This window comes from Eschrichtius robustus, chromosome 1 (assembly GCF_028021215.1).
Source record: "Eschrichtius robustus isolate mEscRob2 chromosome 1, mEscRob2.pri, whole genome shotgun sequence".
Lineage (NCBI taxonomy): Eukaryota > Metazoa > Chordata > Mammalia > Artiodactyla > Eschrichtiidae > Eschrichtius > Eschrichtius robustus.
In genome coordinates this window covers 167906937-167931293 of record NC_090824.1, presented here as the reverse complement: position 1 = coordinate 167931293, position 24357 = coordinate 167906937, and the positions used below count along the sequence as shown (strand labels likewise).

The window sequence follows — 24357 nt, the reverse complement described above, 5'->3', positions numbered from 1 at the left end:
TTGTGAAATCACATCATGGAGGATGGTGAAGAGAGAATTCACCCAGCTTCTTTTATGTCATCCTGCCACTCACAAACATCACTGAGTTCCCAGCTTGAGTCATTAAAGAAAAGTGATTAAACACGAGTCACGACACATTGGAAAAAGCAATTAATATCTTGACACCTAAACACAGAAAGAGGTCTCTGACGAGATCTTGCAGAACGTTAGAGAGACTATACCATGCTGGGTATAAGAATGCTTTTTAGTTTTATGATAAAATATTAATTCAGACCCACAGATCCAAAGTTTGCATACAGATGGACTGGACCTGGGTTGAGTTTTGCCTAAGTATTCTGAAAAAATGAGTTAAGAAAACAATATAAGTAATCTTTTTTTTTTAATATTGTCATTTTTAATTTTATTCACTGCTAAAAGGATGATAGTTGGAGTTCCAGGGATGCCCCACGCACTGGCATGAAATGCTTTCTTCTCAATAACCTCACTATCCCACTTTGGCACAGCTGCCAAGAACCACGTGATGGTAAGAATTACCCACCAAACGCTGCCAGCCATAGTAAAAAAAAATAGAGTACCATTAAAAGCATGGTACAGGCTTTCTTATGAGATCCTTGTGTCACTGTGGAAGCCTTATACCGTGCAGGGCTAGGTGCATTGCAGGCTACTCGGTCCTCAAGCAAAAACCCAATAAAGAAAATTAATGATACCATCATGTAGCAGACTGCATAAAATATAACAGGTCTTTCAGGAGAATGGAATCTTGTGACATCAATCAAAAAAGTTAAAAAAGTAAATAATGTGGCAGAGAGGCAAATGATTGAAATCAATCCTATGAAATATGGAGCAAATGAAAGCTCTTCTCTCCTAAAGTACATGTTTGGACAAGGAGGTGAACAATCACACACGTGTGAAAAAGAAGAGCCAAGATCAGGATCAATTTTCAACTCTTGGGGACACCAAAAACCACAGTCCCTCTGCACTGCCACTGGGGCTCCTTCAGTAGGATCTCCAGCTAAATTCACATCCACAAGTCGAGGATACGGCTCTTCACAATCTGGGAACCTACTGCCTTCCGTATCTTCAGCCCAAGGAACACCAAACATCTCCATGAGCTGCAAACACTCTCTGTAAGCCCGCTGACAGAGCCTAGGGCAGGGAAGTGTGACGCGTCCGTATTCCATACAAATAGGAGCAGAGAGTGCACAAATGGCCGGAAGTCCCGAGAACCATCCAAATTCACCATAGGGTGGAATGGCTCCATTGCTAAAGCTGCTGTCTGTTGGTCATAATGTTCAGAAGATTAGGCGTGAACGTAGTATTATAAGGCAAATCTTGGCACATCCTGAAGGTAATAGGTTCACAAGAAAACAAACTGTGTCCACCTATACGCCCCACAAACATAGACAAGGGCCACAGAATGAAGACGATCCAACTCAGCCGTGCTTCCTCGACTGAATGAGATTCAGATGATCAGGCCTACTCAATACGTATTTTAGATCTTTATACACTTGCAGGTCTCAGCTTGAAAGTACTTCTATCTTACTGTTAAGTTCTTCAAACAGAAATACTCTTTGCACCGTCAGAAGTTTGTTAGCTTGGTCTCACAAAAGGCATTTGTTTTTGGTTTCACAATATGGGAAAATGACATCATCTTGCCTCTTCTTTTCATTTTATTACATAGGGCACCACTTGGCCAACATATCAAGTTGATCAACCACATTCCCAAACAACAGATTCCATCTTAGGAGAAGAGCTATCTCTTCCTTTGACTGAAATATCTCACACCTCGGGGCCGGGCTCCTGGGGGTCTGCAGCGCCGGCCGGGGGTGGCCGCGCGTCCCTCAGGTACATGGAGAGAACGAGGACCGCCGGCGAGCACACACGTACCAATATAACTAATCTTGTAGAAGAAAATGTTTATCCTCCCTAAGAGGACAAATCAATTGCAATATGCCATTGTAAGTCATTTTAATCCGACATTAATTTAGAGTCCTCCCCCCAGGTACTAGCAAAAGTCAATACTTGGTTAATATTGGATGTACCTTTTTAAAAAGCCTACACCACTTCCTTCCTCTAGAATTCAGGCTTGGCCATAGTTGCCCTTGGCTTTCTCCAGGGTGAGCCTGAATTATTGAGATTTTGCTGTACCTGGAATTGGTTTATGTCTTCACTACTCCTTGTAATGGAAAGAAGAGGCAGAAGGTACATATGACTTCACATAGAAGTGATAGTATGTTATGGGAAAAATATACCTGTATCCGAAATCAGGAAAACTTTGGAGTTCTTGGCTGGAACCAGCCACCGCATTTCAACCCACACAAACACTGTCGCTTTGCTGTCTCAAAATTGACTTCAACTTGTAGCAGTTTTTGAAATTCCTGAAAGATTCATTACATCCTGGACACAAAATTATTGTTAGGAATTAGTAGTGTGAGTGTGGCTAATTACAATACAGTATCCTTTCCTTTATCAAGGAAAGCACTTAATAAATTATTCTTAATAAGTTTCTGAGTAGTTATCCTGCTACTAGAAGAACAGGTGCGTGGTATTTTCATGCTGCTTATGCACAGTCATGTTCTCCATTTTACTGATTCTTGTATACTTTCAGAAGTCCCAATGAGGGAGCCTTTCCTAGCTCATTTTCTCTGGGACCAATGCTGTTTGATCTGGATGTCTCAGCCAGTCTAAATTAGCATTTTGTTGTTTTATTATTAAAGTTCAGTTTTCTCATTAGCAAGTATATGTGACCTATATACTTCTTTCTGATCCAATCTTTTTTCTACCCTTTGGTTTATTCATTTATTTATTTAGTCAACTGATATTTATTAAGCAACTTGCATGTGCCAAGGCAGTGGCTCACGGCTGAAATATTGTCCCCAGAAGGGACAATGTCTTGTACATACTACATGCTTAATAAATATTTGTTGAGTGGATGTGTGAACAAATGAATTCATGAAAGTCTTAGACCTGATGTCTTGGAACTTCTATTCTAATGAATGTGCAGATAGCAATAGCAATCGCTTGCAAGTACATAAAATAATTTCAAACAGCAATAGGCGTAATGAAGAAAGATTTTCAACTTAGGAGCAGAGGTACTGCTTGAGTTTGGGTAGCCAGGGAAGGCTCCCCCGAGGATATGGTGCATGGAGAACTGAGGGTGAGCATTTCTGACAGAGGGAACTTGCAGTGCGAAGGGAGGCCAGGGTAGCTTGAACTTAGTGAACTGGACAAGGGAATTTGGTATGAGGAGAAATTGGTGACGTAGGCAGAGGCTAGGTTATGTAGCGACTTATCAGCCACAATAAGGATGTTGGGTTTTATTTTCAATATAATGGGAAGCTTCTGGAAGATTGCAAGCAGGGAGATGACATAATCCATCATCTGATTTATACTTTTAGGAGCTCGCTCTGGCTGCAATGTGGAGAATGGACCACAGGGAAGCAAGGCTGGAAACAAGGAGATTGGCCAGGAGATAGTTGCAGTGATTCCAGGGGGAGGTGCTGGTGGCTGGGCCAGGGTGAGGCAGTGGATTTGGAAAGGACTGAGCTTGTGTTTGTAGGTGCAGCCAACCAGACTTGCTGATGAGAAATGAGAGATTGACACAAGTTGATCAGGGATGACTTTTGGATTTTTGGCTTGAGGAACAGGGTAAGTGTTGGTACTGTTTAATTTATTGGAGAAGACTTTAGAAAGAACAGCTTGGGGATAGGGAATGATAGATAGATATAAGGCTCTATTTGGGGCATGTTCCATTTGAGGTTTTTGTCATCTGGTCTCTAGAGGATGAAATTTGACATGAGAGATTCAATGGTTTGGCTCCTGCCTACCTCTCCCATCACTTTCTATACTGAAGTATTTTATGCACTAGATACCCCACATAGCCTGCCTGCCATCTCAAACGCCTCTTCTCTGCCTGGACAATGCACCTTGAAAACTCTACTCAGTATCATGTTCTCTAGGAAGTCTTCTGTATCCATCAGTTTACCATCATATGCTGCACTGACAAGCAATCCCCAAACCTCAGTTGCCTATAACAACAAAGGTTTGTTTATGTCCTGTGTTGCACGTTCATCATGAATCAGTGCAGATAGATTTCAGTTCTTCTTCATTACAGGACCCAGGCTGAATGAGCAGCCCCATATTTGGGATATACCTGTCTCCTGACAGAGGGGAAGAGAAAGATGGCAGGAGTACATAATGGCTCTTAGGGTTTCTGCTGCAAAGTGACACACCATCCCTGCGTTTACATTTCATTGCCAGGTCAAGTCACAGGCCCAGCCTGATTTCAATGGGGTGGAAAAATCGACTTCTTGCTTGAGGAAAACCTAAGGAGGGAGGAGTCTGGTAGCAAAGGGCAGTGGTTATTTTAAAAATAATAATAATAACGAACACAGTGCTAATGAGCATAGGAAGGTGATAGATATGCAAATTCTCAGGCCACACCCCAGATCTACTGCAAGAGAAAACCTCAGAGGTAGGGGGAAGGATGGAGGTCCAGTAATCTGTGATTTGACCAGTCCTCCAGGTGATTCTAATTCATGCTCAAGTGTGAGAATCACTGACCTCACCCACCTTCTCTGGTGGGTGAGGACTATCACCCACCAGAGAAGACTATCTTCTTCTACCAACTAGGTCAAGGGCTATTCCCTAGGGTACCCACACTTCTATCACTGTTGTTGCTGCTTTATTTGGAAGTTCAATTCTTTTCAATACCACTACTGACATAGGGTGGGCATGCAATAAATATCTGTAGAACTGTAAAACTAAACTCTCATGTGATCCACAGGAGCAATGTAGCATTTGCCATCCTAGCCCAGCTCTGGAGGTCCAGTCCATAATGCTCTTGAGACCTGTGCTTTATACAAGCTCAGGGAATATCTCAACTCCTAGAAGTCACTGTCTATGCACATCACTTATCTTAGTTCATTTGCAGAACTTGTCATTATGCAGACATAATTATTTATTTTTAATACTAGAATGGAATCTCCATATACGCTGCATTTTCAGCACCCACAACAGTGCTAAGCCCAGAGGACTTCAATGAATATTTGTGAAAAGAATGAATAGAGTATTTCTTCATATTTTCACTAAAAGTGAAAAATCACACGAGTTGCTGCTTTTAAAAGAAAGGGTGCTTACTTTAGAAAGCATGTGATTAATGTGGGGTTGGAATGCTCAGTGAACTTACAAATTCCTGAGGCTAAACTTCTGTAAATTAGCTGGAACATTCTCTATTTGTAATAACAAATAGCGTAAGACAAATTTGAAAAAACGATACATGTACTAACTATAATGGTCCTTTACATAAAGACAGCATGACAAAATCTACAAAGCGCTTTCACATTGTTGTTTACGTAGTTTTCTCTGTATTTCAAGGCTAAGATTTTAGTTTCAGGAAGGTGTCTTGGGTTACGGTCTCCAGGAATCAGACGATGGGACAGAGATTTGTTTGCAGGGTTTACGGAGAAGTGCCCATAGGGTCAGCAGCCTGGAGGAGGGAGGAGGGAGGACTGCGCAGGAGGAGGATGTGGACCACAGCGCAGCGGCAGGTGAGAGCTGGGCCCAGCACAAGGGCATCTCTGGAGGTGTTGTCCCACCTTGAAGCAAGGGACGGGGCCTTCCTGCCTCTGCAGGGAATAGTGTTCAGAGGTGTTGCCTCTGGGGCATGGTGTGGCTTTGGGAGAGAAGGCTTCCTTCAGCTGAAAGCAATTCCCAGAGAGCAGATCACCGGAGAGACTCAGCCACCAACACTCTTGTGGCCGGGGGACCGTGCGTTTCCGGGCTGGAGCGAGGATCTGGGCAGCACAGCGTCCAGCACGGGAGACTGCGTCAGCTTCACCTGTGAAATTGTTAGAAACTCACCTCAAGCCTACTGTGGATCTTAACAAGCCCACTCAGATGATGCCAATCAACGCACACTCAACTCGAAGACCACTAGGCTTGAGGGTCTGAAGAGGGCTTTGGTCCCTTCACAGGACCCGAGGATCCACTTGCTTCTCATTCTGTATGAGGCCACTTGAAAACTGATGACTTTCCTTTCAAGGGACCCAAACGAATTCCCTTGGGCCACACTTGGAGTCAGTTTGTAATGGAAATTAAAATGTAGAAAAAAGGAAATGAATTGATTTTCCTGTGTTCAACAGTTTTCAAAGACAGAAAGAAAGCAAGGAAATCAAAAGAAGAGCTATGAATATGTCTATGTGTAGGAAGTGGATTTCCTGAGGTGTAGATAAGCAAAGAATAAATCAGCTGGGGAAGAAATACTGTAGTGGGGATGACCTTCTGCCTCTAGGTGGCACTGTTAACACAAGACAGCTCTGAGGTCCAGTGTCGCAGTGGAGCGGGAAAGCGTCCTTTGTATGTAAAGTGTTTTTGCTAATTAGTTATTTATGACTCAGGGAGTATTCAAAGTAAATTTAGAGAAATTTGCAATATGTGGCACATACATTCTGTACACAATTATTTCATTAAAGCACCCAAGCTTTACTATACTAAAGTTTCCTCTTTTTTCCTTTCTAAATTCTAAGACAAATTAATCTTCATAATTATCGTTGTACATTATTGAGATAATATTTTAAAATAATAATAATAACTCCTTGCATTTGTGCATCACTTGAAAGTTTTAACAGCCACATTAAGTGAAGAAAGCCGAGCGCAGAAATTGTCTAGTATGTTACTATTTGTTTAAAAACTAAGGTGCTAAAAAGAATATATCATTGTATTGTTATCTATATGCATAAGACATCTTTAGAAGGGTAACTAATAACAGTGATTACCCTTTGCAGAGGGATGGGATTTGGAGGATGGGAAATAGAGTGGGAGGAAGAGTTTTCACTATATACCCTTCTGTACTTTTTGAAGTTCTAACCATGTGAATGTATTACTATTCAAAAAAATTTTTTTAAGAAAAATTTTGGGTGTTTTCCTGTATCCTCAGGAACGATGAGAAATGAGTATTGCCGTCCTCATTTTACAAAGAGTCATGCACGTAGGCGAGATGGCACTTTAACTGTAGGCTTCTCATTTCTGTGACAGTGCTCTTTCTACAAACCATTTTGCTTCAAATTTTACCTAAATCTGAAATTGCGGGGTGCAGTGTTGTATCTTGGAAGCCACTTGCACTGGCTTTACTCAGAAGTAAACCCAGGCTCACTGAGTCAACTGTTGCATTGTTTACACTATTTTTATGGAACTAAAAGTCTGCTTCTTCAAAGAAAATCAAAGTAATATCTGTTTCATAAGCAAAGGACAATTTCCTTGAAATTATCTTTTGCTATCTGTGGAAGATTGCAGTAAACCATGAAATTTACTAGATTATGAAATACAGAGCTGCTTTTTTTGGTTTGAAGAGTTTTTGTAACTGGCCTCAAAGAAGTATAGTCTAAAAGTCTAGGTTTCTCCTTAAGGATGGGCATAAAAAGACACCCCTGCATAGATTTGCACTCCAGGGCATGGCTCTGTCAGCCTTTCTAGCAGGGGTGCTTATGGCATAGAGTCTGTCTTATCTTCCAGAAACTGGGTCTCTTCAGAATTGTTATCTATGTGCATGCATGGTAAGTGTGGCAGGTACAGAGGGGAGGAGGGAGGAAAAAGGGAGACAAGGAGGGAGCTTAGCTGACTATTTGACAGTAACCTTATTTAGGTCACTCTTTTCATCAGTGGAATTCAACTTGGTACCGGCCCAACCTTGAGAAAGTCACTGAAATTGTTTACACATCTGTAAAATGGGAATCATTCCTACTTAGGGTCACTGGAACAATTAAAGTGGTAAGGTAACTGGCATAGTGCCTAGAGAAAAGCATGTTTAAAATAGATATTGTTGGGAATTCCCTGGCGGTCCAGTGGTTAAGACTCAGCGCTTCCGGGCTTCCCTGGTGGCGCAGTGGTTGAGAGTCTGCCTGCCAATGCAGGGGACACGGGTTCGAGTCCTGGTCTGGGAGGATCCCACATGCCGCAGAGCGGCAAGGCCCGTGAGCCACAACTGCTGAGCCTGCGCGTCTGGAGCCAGTGCTCCGCAACAGGAGAGGCCGCGATAGTGGGAGGCCCGCGCACCGTGATGAAGAGTGGCCCCCACTTGCCGCGACTGGAGAAGGCCCTCGCACAGAAACGAAGACCCAACACAGCCATAAATAAATAAATAAATAAAATTAAAAAAAAAAAATGCAATGACGCACAGAACATTTAAAAAAAAAAAAAAAAAGACTCAGCGCTTCCAATGCCGGGGGGGTGGGGGGGGCGCAGGTTCGATCCCTGGTCAGGGAACAAGGATCCCACAAGCCGCGTGGCATGGCCAAAAAAAAAAAATAGGTATTGTTGCAGGTATGGAGTGACAGGGGTGGGGTTAGCTGCCTCTCCATCCCCCCATCTTTGAGTTGGGGTCAATACCACTTACCTTGCAGGACTGCCGTTAGAGCCAACAAGATAGTGAGCTCGGTAATGGTTACTGAGGAAAGTCCCCCTTTCCCTGGCCCTATCAGCAGCGGTCTCCTCATCAGGGCTGCCAGTTCCAGCCCCTGTTTCCTCCAGCGACTCTTAGTGAAGAATAGCCCGATCATGCAGTTCCCTGCTCAAAGACCAAAGATGGGAATCTAAACCCAGGAAGTGGGAGCCCCTGTCCGGGTAGAGATGTGCAAAAGCCTCATAGCAGACCTGGGACCCGAGAGAGGCACTGGGGCCAGAGGCCTGGAGGTGGCGTCCTCTGAGAGGAGAGGAGGGTGGCGGCTGTGGAAGGGATCGGGTTTTCTAGCACACACCCTGGAGCCTGAAGACAGAGCCCTGCAGAGCATCCATGTATGAGCACTGGGGAGGACATGACGAGGCCACAGTAATGTTGTGTTGGTAATTCTTGAAGCTGGTTGATGGGTTCGTGGGGGTTTATTATACTACTCCTTCCACTTCTGCGTTGTTTGAAATTTTTCATAATAAAAAAGTTAAAAAAAAAAAGACCATGTTTCAAACTATACACACATTATACTGTATTGCATATATGGTGTATTTCCAAATTAAAAATTGAAAGGATAAAAAAAAGACATGATGAGGAGGACCAGGGGAGGTCGGAGGTTCAAGGTTCTGGGGAAGGGAAGATCTGAAGGGTCAAAATAAGACATAATAATGATCAAGCGCTTGTTACATGGGAAACACCCAGTGTGCATTACCTCATGTAGCTCTCAAAACCACCGCCCAGTACAGCAGGTGCTCCTTGGGGCCCCATTTCACAGATGATGAAACAGGCCTGGAGAGGGAATGTGAGTGGCACAGCTGGTGAGTGGCTGAGCTGGGATTGGAAGTCAGGCCTCTGCTCTGGCCACCCACTACTCCACCCTTACCCCCAGTTGAAGGGGGCAGTGCTGGCACCAGCACCAGGAGGCCTGGAGGGGATGCAATTGAATTGGGCGCGGAAGACCCCAGGGAAGCCATGAGTAAGTGTCATTTAAAGAGACAGGAGGTGGAGTAGGTGGAAAGTTCATTGTGATGTGCAGGAGAGGAGGAAGCAGGAGCTGAAGAGCAATATTGTAAATATTGTATTAATACAGTAAGTCCCCTACATACGAACCTTCAAGTTGCAAACTTTCAAAGATGTGAACGTGCATTTGCATGTCCAACATAAGTTAGTGCACGTGTCTGGCATACATTGTCACGTGCGTGCATCCTCTACAAGTGGTTGTGCTTTTGTGTACTTTACTTACAGTAATGTATAGAGTACAGTAGTACCGTACCAGTAAAAAATAGAAGTGTTCATTTCTTTGGTACTAGTGCAGAACTTCTTGGAATACACAACCTTAGAATAAAATATTTCAGGACTTCCCTGGTGGTCCAGTGGTTAAGACTTCGCCATCCAATGCAGAGGGTGTGGGTTCGATCCCTGGTCCAGGAGCTAAGATCCCACATGCCTCGTGGCCAGAAAACCAAAACATAAAACAGAAGCAATATTGTAACAAATTCAATAAAGACATTAAAAATTATATTTCAAGCCCATAAAATAATTTCGCTCCGAAGAATTTTGAATAGGAATGTACATTAGGTATTAGAGATATTGGGTTGATGGGTAAAGATACCATCTTTTTAATCCAATTACTTCACTGTGACCACATTTGTTAAAGCTAAGTTCAGTATTATGTGTGGTCTTTATGATTTCTTTGGATCCCTAGTATCTATATTTATTTCAGCAGACATAATATACTTGTGTGAAAAGTATTATAAACCCATTACAGTACAGTACTATATAGCCAATTGTGTTAGTTGTGTACCTAGGCTAGCTAACTTTGTTGGACTTAACAAACAAATTGGACTTACAAGCACGCTCTCAGAATGGAACTTGTTCATATGCAGGGAAATTACTGTATAGTAAATGATGAGAAGGGGGTAGGTGATGGAGGAGGCGTCGTCAAGGGAGGCTTTCTTTAGGAAGCAGAACATTATAGCCTGGTTACAGGTCAAGGGGCAGAAGCCCAAGTAGACAGAAAGGTTCGTGTTTTGAAGGAGAGGGACCCAGGCACAGATGGAGGGCTTCACCTGGGGAAGAGAGAGCAGAGTGAAGACGTGAACAGGTACAGAGTGCCCGCTGTGTCTCTCCTGCTCCTTATCTCATTTACTTACTGATCCCAGATTCAACGGATCATGGTCTGCAGATGAGGAAATTCAAGATCAGGACAGGCTGACAGACCTGCCCAAATCTGCACAAACAGAAAGCGAGCAGGCAAGAACTGGACCTGTGTCGGTCGACTCTGAAGCCCGTGTGTGTGCTTCCTTCCTTCCCCCGGGGCCCTGCAGCCCATCTCCTGCTAGGACGGGGGTGGGTGGGCAGAAGATCTGGAGGGGACAGGGAGGCCAGGGAGTTTGTCACTCGCTGGGAAAGACAGAGAGGTGATGGACATTTAGTTTGCTTCCATGTCCTGGCTACTATAAATAGTGCTGCAGCGAATATTGGGGTGCATGTGTCATTTTGAATTATGGTTTTCTCAGGGCATATGCCCAGTAGGGGGATTGCTGGGTCCTATGGTAGTTCTATTTTTAGTTTTTTAGGGAACCTCCATACTTTTCTCCATAGTGGCTGTATCAATTTCCCTTCCTACCAACAGTGCAAGAGGGTTCCCTTTTCTCCACACCCTCTTCAGCATTTACTGTTTGTAGATTTCTTGATGATGGCCATTCTGACTGATGTGAGGTGATCCCTCATTGTAGTTTTGATCTGCACTTCTCTAATGGATAAAGAAGCTGTGGTACATATATACAATGGAATATTACTCAACCATAAAAAGGAACAAAACTGGGTCATTTGTAGAGACGTGGATGGACCTAGAGATTGTCATACAGAGTGAAGTAAGTCAGAAAGAGAAAAACAAATATCATATATTAACGCATACATGTGGAATCTAGAAAAATGGTACAGATGAACCTGTTTGCAGGGCAAGAATAGAGACGCAGACTTAGGGAACAGATGTGTGGACATGGGGGAGAGGGGATGAACTGGGAGATTGGGACTGACATATACACACTACCATGTGTAAAATAGATAACTAGCGGGAACCTGCTGCATAGCACAGGGAGCTCAGCTCGGTGCTCTGTGATGACCTAGGTGGATGGGATGGGGGTGGGGAGGTGGGAGGTCCAAGAGGGAGGGGATATATGTATACATATAGCTGATTCACTTCATTGTACAGCAGAAACTAACACAACATTGTAAAGCAACTATACCCCAATACAAATAAAAATAAAAATAAAAAATGATATTAAAAAATAAGGCTCAGGGGGCTTCCCAGGTGGCGCAGTGGTTGAGAACCTGCCTGCTAGTGCAGGGGACACGGGTTCGAGCCCTGGTCTGGGAGGATCCCACATGCCGCGGAGCGGCTGGGCCCGTGAGCCACAACTGCTGAGCCTGCGCGTCTGGAGCCTGTGCTCTGCAACAGGAGAGGCCACGATAGTGAGAGGCCACGATAGTAATAGGCCCGCGCACCGCGATGAAGAGTGGCCCCCGCTTGCCGCAACTAGAGAAAGCCCTCACAGAAACGAAGACCCAACACAGCCAAAAATAAATAAATTAATTAATAAAAAAAAAATAAAATAAAAAAAATAAAGCTCAATAAATGCTCATGACTATTATTATCAGAAAAAAAGAAAAGAAAAGACAGAGGGATGAAGAGGAACAGTCCGAAGGGGCTGGTGTGGGGAGTTCTGCAGGCGGCAACTGGGGAGGTCTGGCCAAGGGAGGCCTGGCCAACTGGGAAGGCGCGCAAGGCCCAGCTGGGCCAGTCAGCATCAGCGGCTGCCTAATGGGAAGGGCTCAGAGCTCGGCAAGGAGGGCACACACGTGAGGGTGGAGGTGAAAGGCCAGGACACTGCTTCATTTTTTCTCTTCTCTCACTTTGGTCAGGGTGATCATGTGTGCACCGCATGCAGTTGTAAGTCTGCGCGTGAGCGTGTTAAGTATACCCAAGGCATGTGTGGGTTTCCGTGTATGGGTGTGAGAGAGTGTGTTTATGTCTGAGCGTGTGGGTGTATGTGTGAGGGTCTGTGTGTGGGTGGTGCGCGTGCACGTGCTTGGCCCTGGCTGTGCGGCTGGAAGGCAGACACATCCCTCTGAAATAAATCACTGTCTGCGGCGCTGGCTGCAAGCTACGTGCCAGGCTTCCTGAGGCTCGGGCTCTGGCTGCTCGCGGCTCTATCTCCCCTTAGAGTGGCCCCAGACCTTTGGGCACAAGGACGTTCTGTGCAGGTCTGAGGGGCACCGTCAGGTGGGAGCCAACCTCGTGCAGGGTCTGCAAATGTCTGTGGTCACAGCTGGGGCTCTTCCGTGGGGCGTCCTGACCCAAGTGCACCCACCTCCTGTGTGTCTGAGCCTGCGTGGGAAATCCGGGTGCATAGCTTATACCTGCAGTGTTTCATTACTGAAATGCAAGCGGCAGGGATTGAATTAGAGACAGAGGCAGAGAGAGAGAGAGAGAGAGAGAGTAAAGAGGCATATTTGTGGCACAGGAAGTGTAATTCAGCCAAACATGTTGTGTGTTCCTAGACTTTCCTTGTTTGCCTATAAAACTGATTCCCTCCCTCCCTCCCTCTCTCCTTCTTTCCTTCCTTCCTTCCTTCTACAGACTGTTTATTGAAGCCATATGATGTGCCAGGGACAGTGCCGGCTGCTGGGCCTAGAGGAGGGAACACAGGCCCTGGCCTCATGATCTGGGTCTGCCAGGAGAGACACACATGGAGCAAGTCATCACCCCCGTGGCTCACACGTGTGGAAGGGGAAAGGTGTCCTGGGATCTTGTAATAAAAGGCTCTTAGTCCTGGAGTGCGGGGTGGTGAGCTAGGTGACAAGAGCTCTCAAAGAAGCCCTCCTTGGGAGTGAGAATCACCTTGTGCTCTCCGTGGTGCCCACCCCAGTGTGAGACCCTGTGCCTTTAAGGAGGCCTCGTCCACAGGGAAGGACCCTCCCCAGACCTGCCACGGGAGTGGAACTGCAGTGAACCCCAGTCCCAGGATGGGATACACAGGCCTGACCCCAGCCCAGGCCCCAGGTCTCACCTCTGGAACTCTAGTTGGCTGTGACGTTTGACGCTCATTCAAGACCCGTGGGATTTGATGATTCCAGCTGCGTCATGCCCCTTCTTCGTGCCAGCTCACTCCATCCATAGCCAACTAAGACCATGAGACCCTTACAATGAGCCAAGCATCACACTTGTGTGCACCACCATTCTTTGAAGTGGGTACTATTGTTATTGCCAACCCAGTTTTACAGTTGAGGAGACAGAGGCCCAGAGGGGTCAGGTAACTCACCCAAGGCTAAAAAGTGGGGACGTGGAATTCAAACCCAGATGTTGTGGAATCAGAGTTCACATTCTTGTTGACTCTGCTATGCTGCCTTTCAAAGCAAAATCTAAGTTGGCTTCTCAGATCTCAAGACAAAGATTCCTTCACCCCTTCACTGCATGTTTGAAAGCCATCGTACCTTGAGATCTTACTATATAATGACACTGGGCTAAACCCTTTATTCATCCAATCAACCTTAATAAAGTGCCAACTATGTGCTAGACAGAGTCCTAGATGCTGAGAATACAGGGGTGAACAAAACACACAGTTTTCCTACCCTAATTATAATTGAGTGGGGATACACATGATACACAAAGAAGCCGAAGAGTATATAATATAATAGAATATCAGACATCGATAAATGACATTTGTCTCACTCAATATCTACCCCATCTTTAAGAAGCAAGTATTGTTATGCCCATTTTATAAATGCAGAAACTGAGGCTCAGAGCGATTCGTAAATAGATCTAAAGTTACACAGCTATCAGCTTTGAACTTGGACTTGATTTTGGATTCATATCCAGATTTCTCCAACTTTGAAGCTGAAGTTCTTAGCCATCATACACTCAGGCCATCGTCAAAGAAGGAAATACTACTTTCATTTATCTTTGCCTCCTCCCTCTTTTCTTCCAGCATCCCTGCTAAAAAAAGAGGTGGGGGCAGTTTACAGAAGCTGAGGGCTGGAGGGACAATACTCTGGAGCCACCTCCTAAGGTCACCTGGCCATTCTCCTGTCCTGGGGAAGGGCTATCCTCATACGTAGAGACTATCTTGTCTCATTCTGAATGAGAAAGTCATGCAGCACTAAATCAATAAGAGGTCTCTTTGACATTAGAACTTTTGTTTATTTTTCTCTCCTCCTCTTGTGCTGACAAATGTGTTCATGTAAAGACAGAAAAAAACAGCAGAGCAATTTGTCACAGTAATATCTTCCCTCCTGGCCTTCATAATGAATTGTAGTGGTTAAAGTTAATCAATCATTCCCATAACTGTTCCTGTGGATGCTTCTTTTTTTAAAAGGCCCCCAGACTGGTTGCTTGAATGTACTGTTTCCAGGGACTCTGTGTGCACATGTGTAAACCCAAGTGTTCCTTGAGGGGGGAAGAGAATCACATTGAGTAGGAGTCTGTGTCAGGCACCAAGCTGGCTGCTGTGGATGCATTACCCCATCTTCTCCCAGCGATCCTCCCACATCCTGGGAGTTTGGCGTTTCCTCCCTTTTACAGGTGATCTTACAGGGAGGCAATCAGGGGAGGTCTGTAGGCTAAGGGGACACAGCTTCTAGGGAGCAGAGCTGCGATACAAACCTAAGCTTGTGTCTCCAGAGCGTCCACTTTGCCCTTCTGCATTCTAGTTAATAGGATAACCCTGGCTCCTAAAGATGCATTCCTTGTCCTTACCAGATGTTCCCAAGTTTATTCTCAAGGGCATAAACATGTGTTGCTGTTCTCTGAATCCCCAAATCGTAATTTCTGTCGTCTGGCTTTGTCCTTATGAAATGGGAAGCTAACAACTTCTCTTATCATGCAAGGCATTAAAATCACAGATTCCCTAATCCCAGAGGCCCTCCCAAGCTCCCCTGTGTCTTCATATCGCAAAGCTTCACATGGTCCCCGAACAGGAGGTAGTGAGAAAATGGTAAAGACTTGAAAAAATTCAACCATATGACATATATTAATTTATTGTGATGTTGATGCTATGAGAGAAATATTGAGTAGCTGAGCTCTGAAACCAGCAAGCGTTTAAAAGAATTGAAATTATTTGTGTTTAGCACTTTCATTACTTGTCCTCAATCTCACAGTTGCCAAAGCGGTTTGAAGAGGACTTGGATGTTGTTTCCATGTATTTACTCCTGTTCAACTGGGTTAAATATTGCCCTGGTATCCATTCCCGATTCGCACAGCAAGCCAAAGCAAAGGAGCCCAAATGAACTGTCACACATCCCCACTTAATGTGGTTTTAATTCTGAGACAAATAGGATCACAGTGAATTTCAATGAACTGTCCAGATTCTTTTATTTGAGTTTGCTGGGATGACTGGTGTGTGGAATTAGAGGGCTGTGGGTTGAAGCTCGGCAATTGTTTCATTAGGCAAAAATTCTGGTTGCCATAGTGCTCATTGTAACAGAGTCTGAATTGCATGTCACATTATCTGTACTAATGAAGAACAGGAGCAGCCCCAGTAGACGCCAGCTTGAGGCGGATCATAGGCTTCCTTGGAGCCCGTGGTTTTTAAATCTCCATCTCTACCGCATCTAAAATTTAGCAAAAATAACATCATCTTATTTTCTCATGATACCTCCATTCCTAGGAACTCTTACCTTTTTTCATGAAATCAACTGTAGGAATATTGTAGAAGAAACTGAAATTATAGATAAGGGACTGGACTCCTTGATTTTTGAGGTTCTTTTAGGTTCCAAAATTCTGGGCTCATCTAAGATCTCAATAGCTCAGTTAGCTAGGAAGATATGGCCCAATTCTTTTTCTTTTTCCCTTCCCCTCACCCATCCACCCTGGTAATCATAAGTTCATTCTCTAAGTCTGTGATTCTGTTTCTGTTTTGTAAATAAGTTCACTTGTATCATTTCTTTTTAGATTCCGCATATAAGGGATATCATATGATATTTCTCTTTCTCTGTCTGACTTACTTCACTCAGTATGACAATCTCTAGGTCCATCCACGTTGCTGCAAATGGCATTATTTTGTTCTTTTTTATGGCTGAGTAGTATTCCATTGTGGATCTGTACCACATCTTCTTCATCCATTCCGCTGCTGGTGGACATTTAGGTTGCTTCCTTGTCTTGGCTATTGTAAATAGTGCTGCAATGAACAGTGGGGTGCATGGATCCTTTTGGGCCATCATTTTCTCTGGATGTATGCCCAGGAGTGGGATTGAAGGGTCAATATATGGCCCAATTATTGGCATAAGTCCAGAATTACCTATATTTATTAATTCAGCAGTTAGATACTATTTGCTCACTCTGGGGTAGGCACTGAAGACACAGAGATGAAAAAGCTCGGATGGTCCCTGCCCTCCAGGAGCACTCTATCTAGTGAAAGAGATGGTCGTGATGACTCCAATAGAATGTCTCATCATCACCTCAGCTTTCTGTATTGCCTGCTGGAAAATAAACCTCCTTAAAGGCAAGATTACTTCCTATTAACAGATTTGCCCCCCAAACCCAGAATAGGGCTTGGCACTTAGAAGACATTCAAACAATATCAATCAGATTAATAAATTTTTGGATGAATAGCATTAAGGAGATGTGATTAAAATATGGTAGAGAGAGTAGACAACTTCCTTTCTTGTTTTGAATTGTCTCTATTTTTTTTAATTTTTAATTTTATATTGGAGTATAGCCAATTAACAATGTTGTGGTAGTTTCAGGTACACAGCAAAGCGACTCAGCCATACATATACATGTATCCATTCTCCCCCAGGCTCCCCTCCCTTCCAGGCTGCCACATAACACTGAGCAGAGTTCCTGTGCTATACAGTAGGTCCTTGTTGGTTATCCCTGTTAAATATAGCAGTGTGTACATGTCAATCCCATACTCCCTGACTATCCCTTCCCCCCACCCCTCCCCCCTGGTACATATATACAATGGAATATTACTCACCCATTAAAAAGAATGAAATAATGCCATTTGCAGCAACATGGATGGATCTAGAGATTGTCATACTGAATGAAGTGTCAGAGAAAGAGAAATATATGATATCGCTTACATGCAGAATCTAAAAAGAAATGATACAAATGAACTTATTTACGAAACAGAAACAGACTCACAGACTTAGTGAACTGTGTCTCTTTCAATGCAGCTGCAGTAGGACCTCAAACAGTACCGTAAGAATGGTCTTTAATCCCCGTTTTCCCATGAGGAGACTCAAAGAGGGGCAGGAATTTGCTGAAGGTCATACAACTAAGTATATGACCTAAATGAAAATCTAAATATCTGATACATACCTAAGTGAAACTTGATTTCAAGCCTGTGTGCTTCTACTGGACTCTTCACCATAACTTGTCCTAACCACGTAATGAAAATCTTAAGCACTAGGTCCTTTAAATAAGTCACCCTACCTGATTCCTAAAGGAACCTGCAAGGTGGGTTTTGGTCCTCTTCCCATCCTAATCACTTTTCTTCAGCCCACCAAGGATTGGCAGTGACCTTGTGTTATTGCCCTTCTATAGATTAGAAAACCAAAGGTGAGAAGTGAGTAAATGTCAGAATATGTCAGTAAATGTCAGAACATTGGTCTTTCTGTTTCCAGACCACACACACTCCGCAGCACTTTCACACCATGTAGGTGTCTTCAGAATCCAATCACATGTTTACTTGTTAAGTGTACAGACAGCTGGACAGTGTCTACCTTTCAGTTGCGTTGCCCCACACCTATACCTGTATGGTTTTACCTTTTTGTTTTGTTTTGTTTTAATCTTAACTTCTGACACACTGTTTTATTTTATTTTTTAACTTTTTATTTTGTATTAGAGTACAGTTGATTAACAATGTTGTGTTAGTTTCAGATGTACAACAAAGTGATTCAATTATACTTATACATGTATCTATTCTTTTTCAAATTCTTTTCCTAATTAGGTTGTTACAGAATATTGAGCAGAGTTCCCTGTGCTATGCAGTAGGTCCTTGTTGGTTATCCATTTAAAACATAACAGTGTGTATATGTCAGTCCCAAACTCCCTAACTATCCCTCCTCCCCCCCTTCCCCGCTGGTAACCATAAGTTTGTTCTCTAAGTCTGTGAGTCTGTTTCTGTTTTGTAAATAAATTCATTTGTATTATTTCTTTTTAGCTTCTGCATATAAGAGACATCATATGATATTTCTCTTTCTCTGTCTGACTTACTTCACTCAGTATGACAATATCTAGGTCCACCTCATGTTGCTGAAGATGGCGTTATTTCATTCTTTTTTAATGGCTGAGTAATATTCCATTGTATATATATACCACATCCATTCTTCTGTCGATGGACATTTAGGTTGTTTCCATGTCTTGGCTATTGTAAACAGTGCTGCTATGAACACTGGGGTGCATGTATCCTTTTGGACCATGTCTTTCTCCAGGTATATGCCCAGGAGTGGGATTGCAGGATCATATGGTAGTGTACAGCTCCCTTTTTGGACCTAGCTGTAGGGCTTCACTTTTTTTTTTTTTTTTTTTTAATGGTGAGATGGAACACATCAGACTTGAATCAGCTCTTAAAGTTTGGTCATTAGCACACTTTGTCCTTCAGGATGAGGAGTACAGCAGCAAAACTCAAGCACATGAGAACAGAAAAGCTTTAGTTCTTTGCTCTGAGTCTCCCCTGTCCCTTGGTGAGGTGGAGGAGCAAGTTTCTGAATGACTGGGGAAAATTGTATAAGTAATTGATGACCAGAAAAACACTACTTGTATTTTTATGCTTGACAATGAAGATAATGCCTTAACTTGGCAGTTTTCATTAGGGCCTCCTGCCATCAGCCCCTCCTGATGCAGGTCACCAATATTGGCAATCTAGACCCTCTGCCAGCCCCACTCTCCTAAGCGGGCAATGTCCACGGGAGAAATGCCTACTGTAACTAGACTATGTCATAGTGTTATGGCCTGTGGGGCAGATATAATAACAGAAAACAGGAAACTTCCTTTCCTCCATTCACTCCATCGTCTAATTTACAAAATGGGTGCACATATGTCATGCCACACAAATGCCATGGTCATGTTGTAGGAGATGATTAGGGCTGGGATCTGCCCTCAACTGTGCCTAAATATTCTGTGACTTTGAGACGTCACCTCTTTCTTCTGGACCTCGGTTTTTCCATTAAAAACAAACATACGAACAAGCAACAACAATAAGACACTCAAGATGATTTAACTTGAGAATCAGCAAGTTCTCTCTGAATTCTCATATTCCATGATGCTATTTTAGAATTTTCAGGGATATTTTAAGTCCATCAAGAATTATACAGGTTCCATACATATGTGTTAGTATATGGTATTTGTTTTTCTCCTTCTGACTTACTTCACTTTGTATGAAGTGAAGTAAGACTCTAGGTCCATCCAGCTCACTACAAATAACTCAGTTTTGTTTCTTTTTATGCCTGAGTAATATTCCATTGTATATATGTGCTACATCTTCTTTGTCCATTCATGTGTCGATGGACACTTAGGTTGCTTCCATGTCCTGGCTATTGTAAATATGCTGCAGTGAACGTTGTGGTACATGACTCTTTTTGAATTATGGTTTTCTCAGGGTATACACATATGGAATCTAAAAAAAAAAATGGTTCTGATGAAGCTAGGGGCAGGACAGGAATAAAGACACAGACGTAGAGAATGGACTTGAGGACACAGGGAGGGGGAAAGGTAAGCTGGGGCGAAGTGAGAGAGTAACATTGACATATATACTACCAAATGTAAATTAGATAGCTACTGGGAAGCAGCCGCATAGCACAAGGAGATCAGCTCAGTGCTTTGCGACCACCTAGAGGGGTGGGATAGGGATGGTGGGAGGGAGGCGCAAGAGGGAGGGGATATGGGGATATATGTATACATATAGCTGATTCACCTTGTTATACAGCAGAAACTAACACAACATTGTAAAGCAATTATACTCCAATAAAGTTGTTAAAAAGAAAAAAAGAATTATACAGGGCATCACATCCATTAAATGTGCAGGTCCCACGTGAAACTCACATTTTCTAGTCATCAGGCTTGGGAAGAGAAATATCATTATTTCACAATGTCCCCCAAAGAACAGAGCTGCCAAAATGTGTCATTGTGCCGGCTCCCCGCAGTGAGACCCTCATGTGGTTTCTCACCAGTTTCCTCACAGGGTTAAGACAGAAGAGGTTCTTGTGCACACACATTTGAACAGGGGAAGGGTAAACACCCAAGCTACTTAAATTCAGAAACACCTTTGTTTTGACCTCACTTGAATTTAATTTCCAAATCACAATATTACAGATTTAAATAGAAGGTCCAGAGGTGCCAGGGAAGAGTAAAAATAGAAGCTAGAATGACAGAGGGGACCATCCTCCAGTAAGTGGTATCTGACTTATTAACAGACAGAAACGAAAATTGATTTATAAATGATCTTGGGGAGGTAAAGGCTGCTGCCTACATTTTAAAGTTAATGTGTAATTATATATGAAATTCTTAATTACACTTGTAATCCTTAATTACACAAGCAGTATAGGAATACATTTCCCTTTTCAAAAATTAAAACACTGCAGATAGGGCTTCTGTGGTGGTGCAGTGGTTAAGAATCCGCCTGCCAATGCAGGGGACACGGGCTCGAGCCCTGGTCCGGGAAGATCCCACATGCCACCGAACAACTAAGCCCGTGGGCCACAACTACCGAGCCTGCATGCCACAACTACTGAAGCCCGTGCGCCTAGAGCCCATGCTCCTCAACAAGAGAAGCCACTGCAATGAGAAGCCGGCACCCCAACAAAGAGTAGACCCCCTGCTCGCCACAACTAGAGAAAGCCCACGCGCAGCAACGACCACCCAATGCAGCCAAAAGTAAATAAATAAATAAATAAAAACACTGCAGATAAAGCTGATGTCCTCACTGATCAGACCTCACCCTCTCCATCCTGAGTTCCTGTTTGATGCATATCCTGTAAGAACATTTTCCTTGATTTTTACATAATTTTGATATATATTGATAGATCCATAAAATTATATCATTTAGTAGTACATTAATTGCTATTGATTTTTAATAGCATATATAATTTTATTCTACAACTTGTTTTTCACTCAATGAAATGACTTGAGTTTCCATCCATATTCCTATATACATTTATGCTGTTTCAAGTTTTTCACTTTAAACATGACTGCAATGAGCATTTCTGTACCTGCCCCTTTGGGTACATATGGGTCGTGGGTGAATTGTTCTTCAAAAGCAGCTGTATCATTTTATAGTTCTACCATTTCCTGTTTAAGTGTCAACACTTTATATTATTTCCAAACTCTCTTGATTTTGCCAGTCTATGGGTGAAAAATGGTATCATTGTTTTAATTTGTATTTCTTTATTTATGAGAGAGTTGAGTATCTTTTCATTGTATATTTTCTGTTATTTACTGTATATATTATTTGATCACTTTTCTATTGGGTTATTTGCATTGATTTTTAGGAATACTAATTTTTTTCCAATATTTTTTACAGATGTATCCTCCCAAGTTGCAGACACCATTCCCCTTCCCCCCTTAAGATATTTGTGTGTGTTTCCTAAGAATAACGATATTCTTTTCTGTAACCACAGTCCCGATATTAAATTCAAGAAATTTTACATTGAGGCTATAATTTTACCTAGTCTAACCACTCATATTCCAATTATTTACTTGTCCCAATAATATTCTTAATAACCTTCTTTATTCTTAATAGCATTCTTCCCCTCTAGTACATGATCCAGTCTGGACGCACGTATTGCACTTGCTTCTCCTTTGTATTTGGTCTCCTTTGATCTGGAATAGTTCCATAGCCTTATATTGTCTTTCATGACATTGACATTTTTGAAAAACTGAAATCAATTATTTTATAACATGTCCCCCTCTTTGGTTTTGTCCGATGTGTCCTCATGATTAGATTCCAGTTTTGTATCCCAGACGGAGTGAGTACTACAAATGTGACCCTTCATTTTTCTCAAGGTATCACATCTGGAGTGTCCATCAGACTTGTTGGTGATATTAATTTTGACCACTTCACCGTGGTGTAACTGATCAGTATAGTTACTATTACCCTTAATCCTCATTAAACTATCCCCCTAGATTTAGCATTCAGTGATGATTCTTGCCTGAAACAATCTTCACTATTATGACTACAAAATAGTGATTTTCCACCACTTATTCCACATTTACCAGTCAGATTTCTACTGTAAGAAAGAGCCCTCCCAACCTGATGTTCATCCATCCATTCATTCATTCATTCTCTCATCTACCTATCATCTATCTATCTACCTATCTATCATCTATCATCTATTTATTATTCGAGTAGATTCACAGATTCCTATTTTATTTGGTGATAACTCATCACTGTCTCTGTTGCTCTGGTTGCTGTAACAAATACCCACACACTTGGTGCCAGGAGTGCTGAGAGGAGAGAGAAAATTTTTCCTTTAGGAAGGGAAGGTGATGAGTAGGCTGCAACTGAAGAGCATGAGTTGGAACTCATGAGGACAGACTAGAACCATCTCTAACCTTGAGGATGTAGGTGTCCTGCAGAAGTTGCGGCCCTAGTCACAGAGCTCAACACACATACCTGACCCAGGAGTCAGAGGAGGTGAAGGAGGACCTAGGAGACAGTAGAGCAATTGCACACCCACTGGCTACTTCACACCTACGGGTGAATCAGCAGATTGTCAACAAGTGCGTGAGCTACAAAATGGCTGTGGCTTCCCTTGGGCTTTCCAAATCTTTCACGAACCTCCCCTGGGGCCACCCTAGCCGGAAACATGTGAGGAAGTGAATTCTAGGAAATGTAGTGTAGCCTAGCCAAGTTGATAGATTCCAAAGTCTCAAACTTTTTGAGTCATTAAATCATCAGATGGGGTCTTTCTGGGCTTTACTATCAAGGGCAGCAACTTACAGCCTCCATTTGCTTCATCTACTGCACTGGTTACCAACATCATAATCTAAATTCCACTGTTTGGTAAATGTCATAATGTCATGGAATCACCTAGAAGAATAATACAAAAAGCACATAGAATTAGGCAGAATAAGAGGGCTTAGGGACTCCCCTCCAGGCTGCATCCACCCACTACTCACAACCCCCTTCCCAGCACTGTTTTTCTTTATCCTGGACTCCTTCACTTCTGCTTCTTGTTCATTTTCTTATTCAGTCTGGACTCCACAATCTGTCACTCTGGCACCCCCCCCCCTTACCAATACCCACACTTCCTTGTCCTTTTGTCTTCTTTTCTTTAGTTTTTTTTCCAGTTATACATGCATGGAGGTTGAAAGAACCAAATTGTTATATGACTTGCAACTAGAATATCAGTATTCTACCCTCTTACCCCCACAATCTTCCATTTGTTGGAGCAACTACCTTTAATTCTATTAGCATATTCTTTTGGTATTTATCTCTCTGTCTCTAAATAACACTTATTTGGTCTTAATTTTCCAATTTCAGGCTTGTCTATGGTCTTTCTACTATGGGGAATGAGAATATAGCCCTTTTTCATCCTCATAAAATCCTCGCTTCCCTTTGCAAGTATTCTTTTGGGTGCTCCATCCTTCAAAATAGTTTTATGGTCATTTAGTTTAGTTCGATACTTAGTGTTTACCTAAGTATGACTATGTAATTTCCACTTAGAGTGTCTTTCTTGCAAAACTTTTTGTCTTGCTTGGAGTTCATATTTGACTTCTTTTTCTGTAGTTTTTCTGTATTTGTTACTAAAGTAATCTCAAATGTTTCACTTTTTCAACACACTGAGATTCTTCAGGTCTATCAATGGCAACTCCTTGAAAAAAATCTCTCCTACCGTCTGAACTCTGGGCTACTCATCGACCTCACCCGGGGTATAGCTCCTATCCTGGGACGGCTCTTCACCATCAT

General features: G+C 42.9%; 1 protein-coding gene across 1 annotated transcript; it reads right to left on the bottom strand.

The window, feature by feature from the left end:
• Positions 1-348: 348 nt before the first annotated feature.
• On the bottom strand, positions 349-24357 carry LOC137764775 (frizzled-3-like). The gene is given in 12 exon segments (XM_068543843.1): positions 349-564; positions 567-1207; positions 1210-1293; positions 1296-1451; positions 8393-8531; positions 10294-10512; positions 10597-10622; positions 12686-12836; positions 14969-15034; positions 15961-16057; positions 23062-23139; positions 24284-24357. Coding segments are annotated over 12 exon segments (1947 nt in total).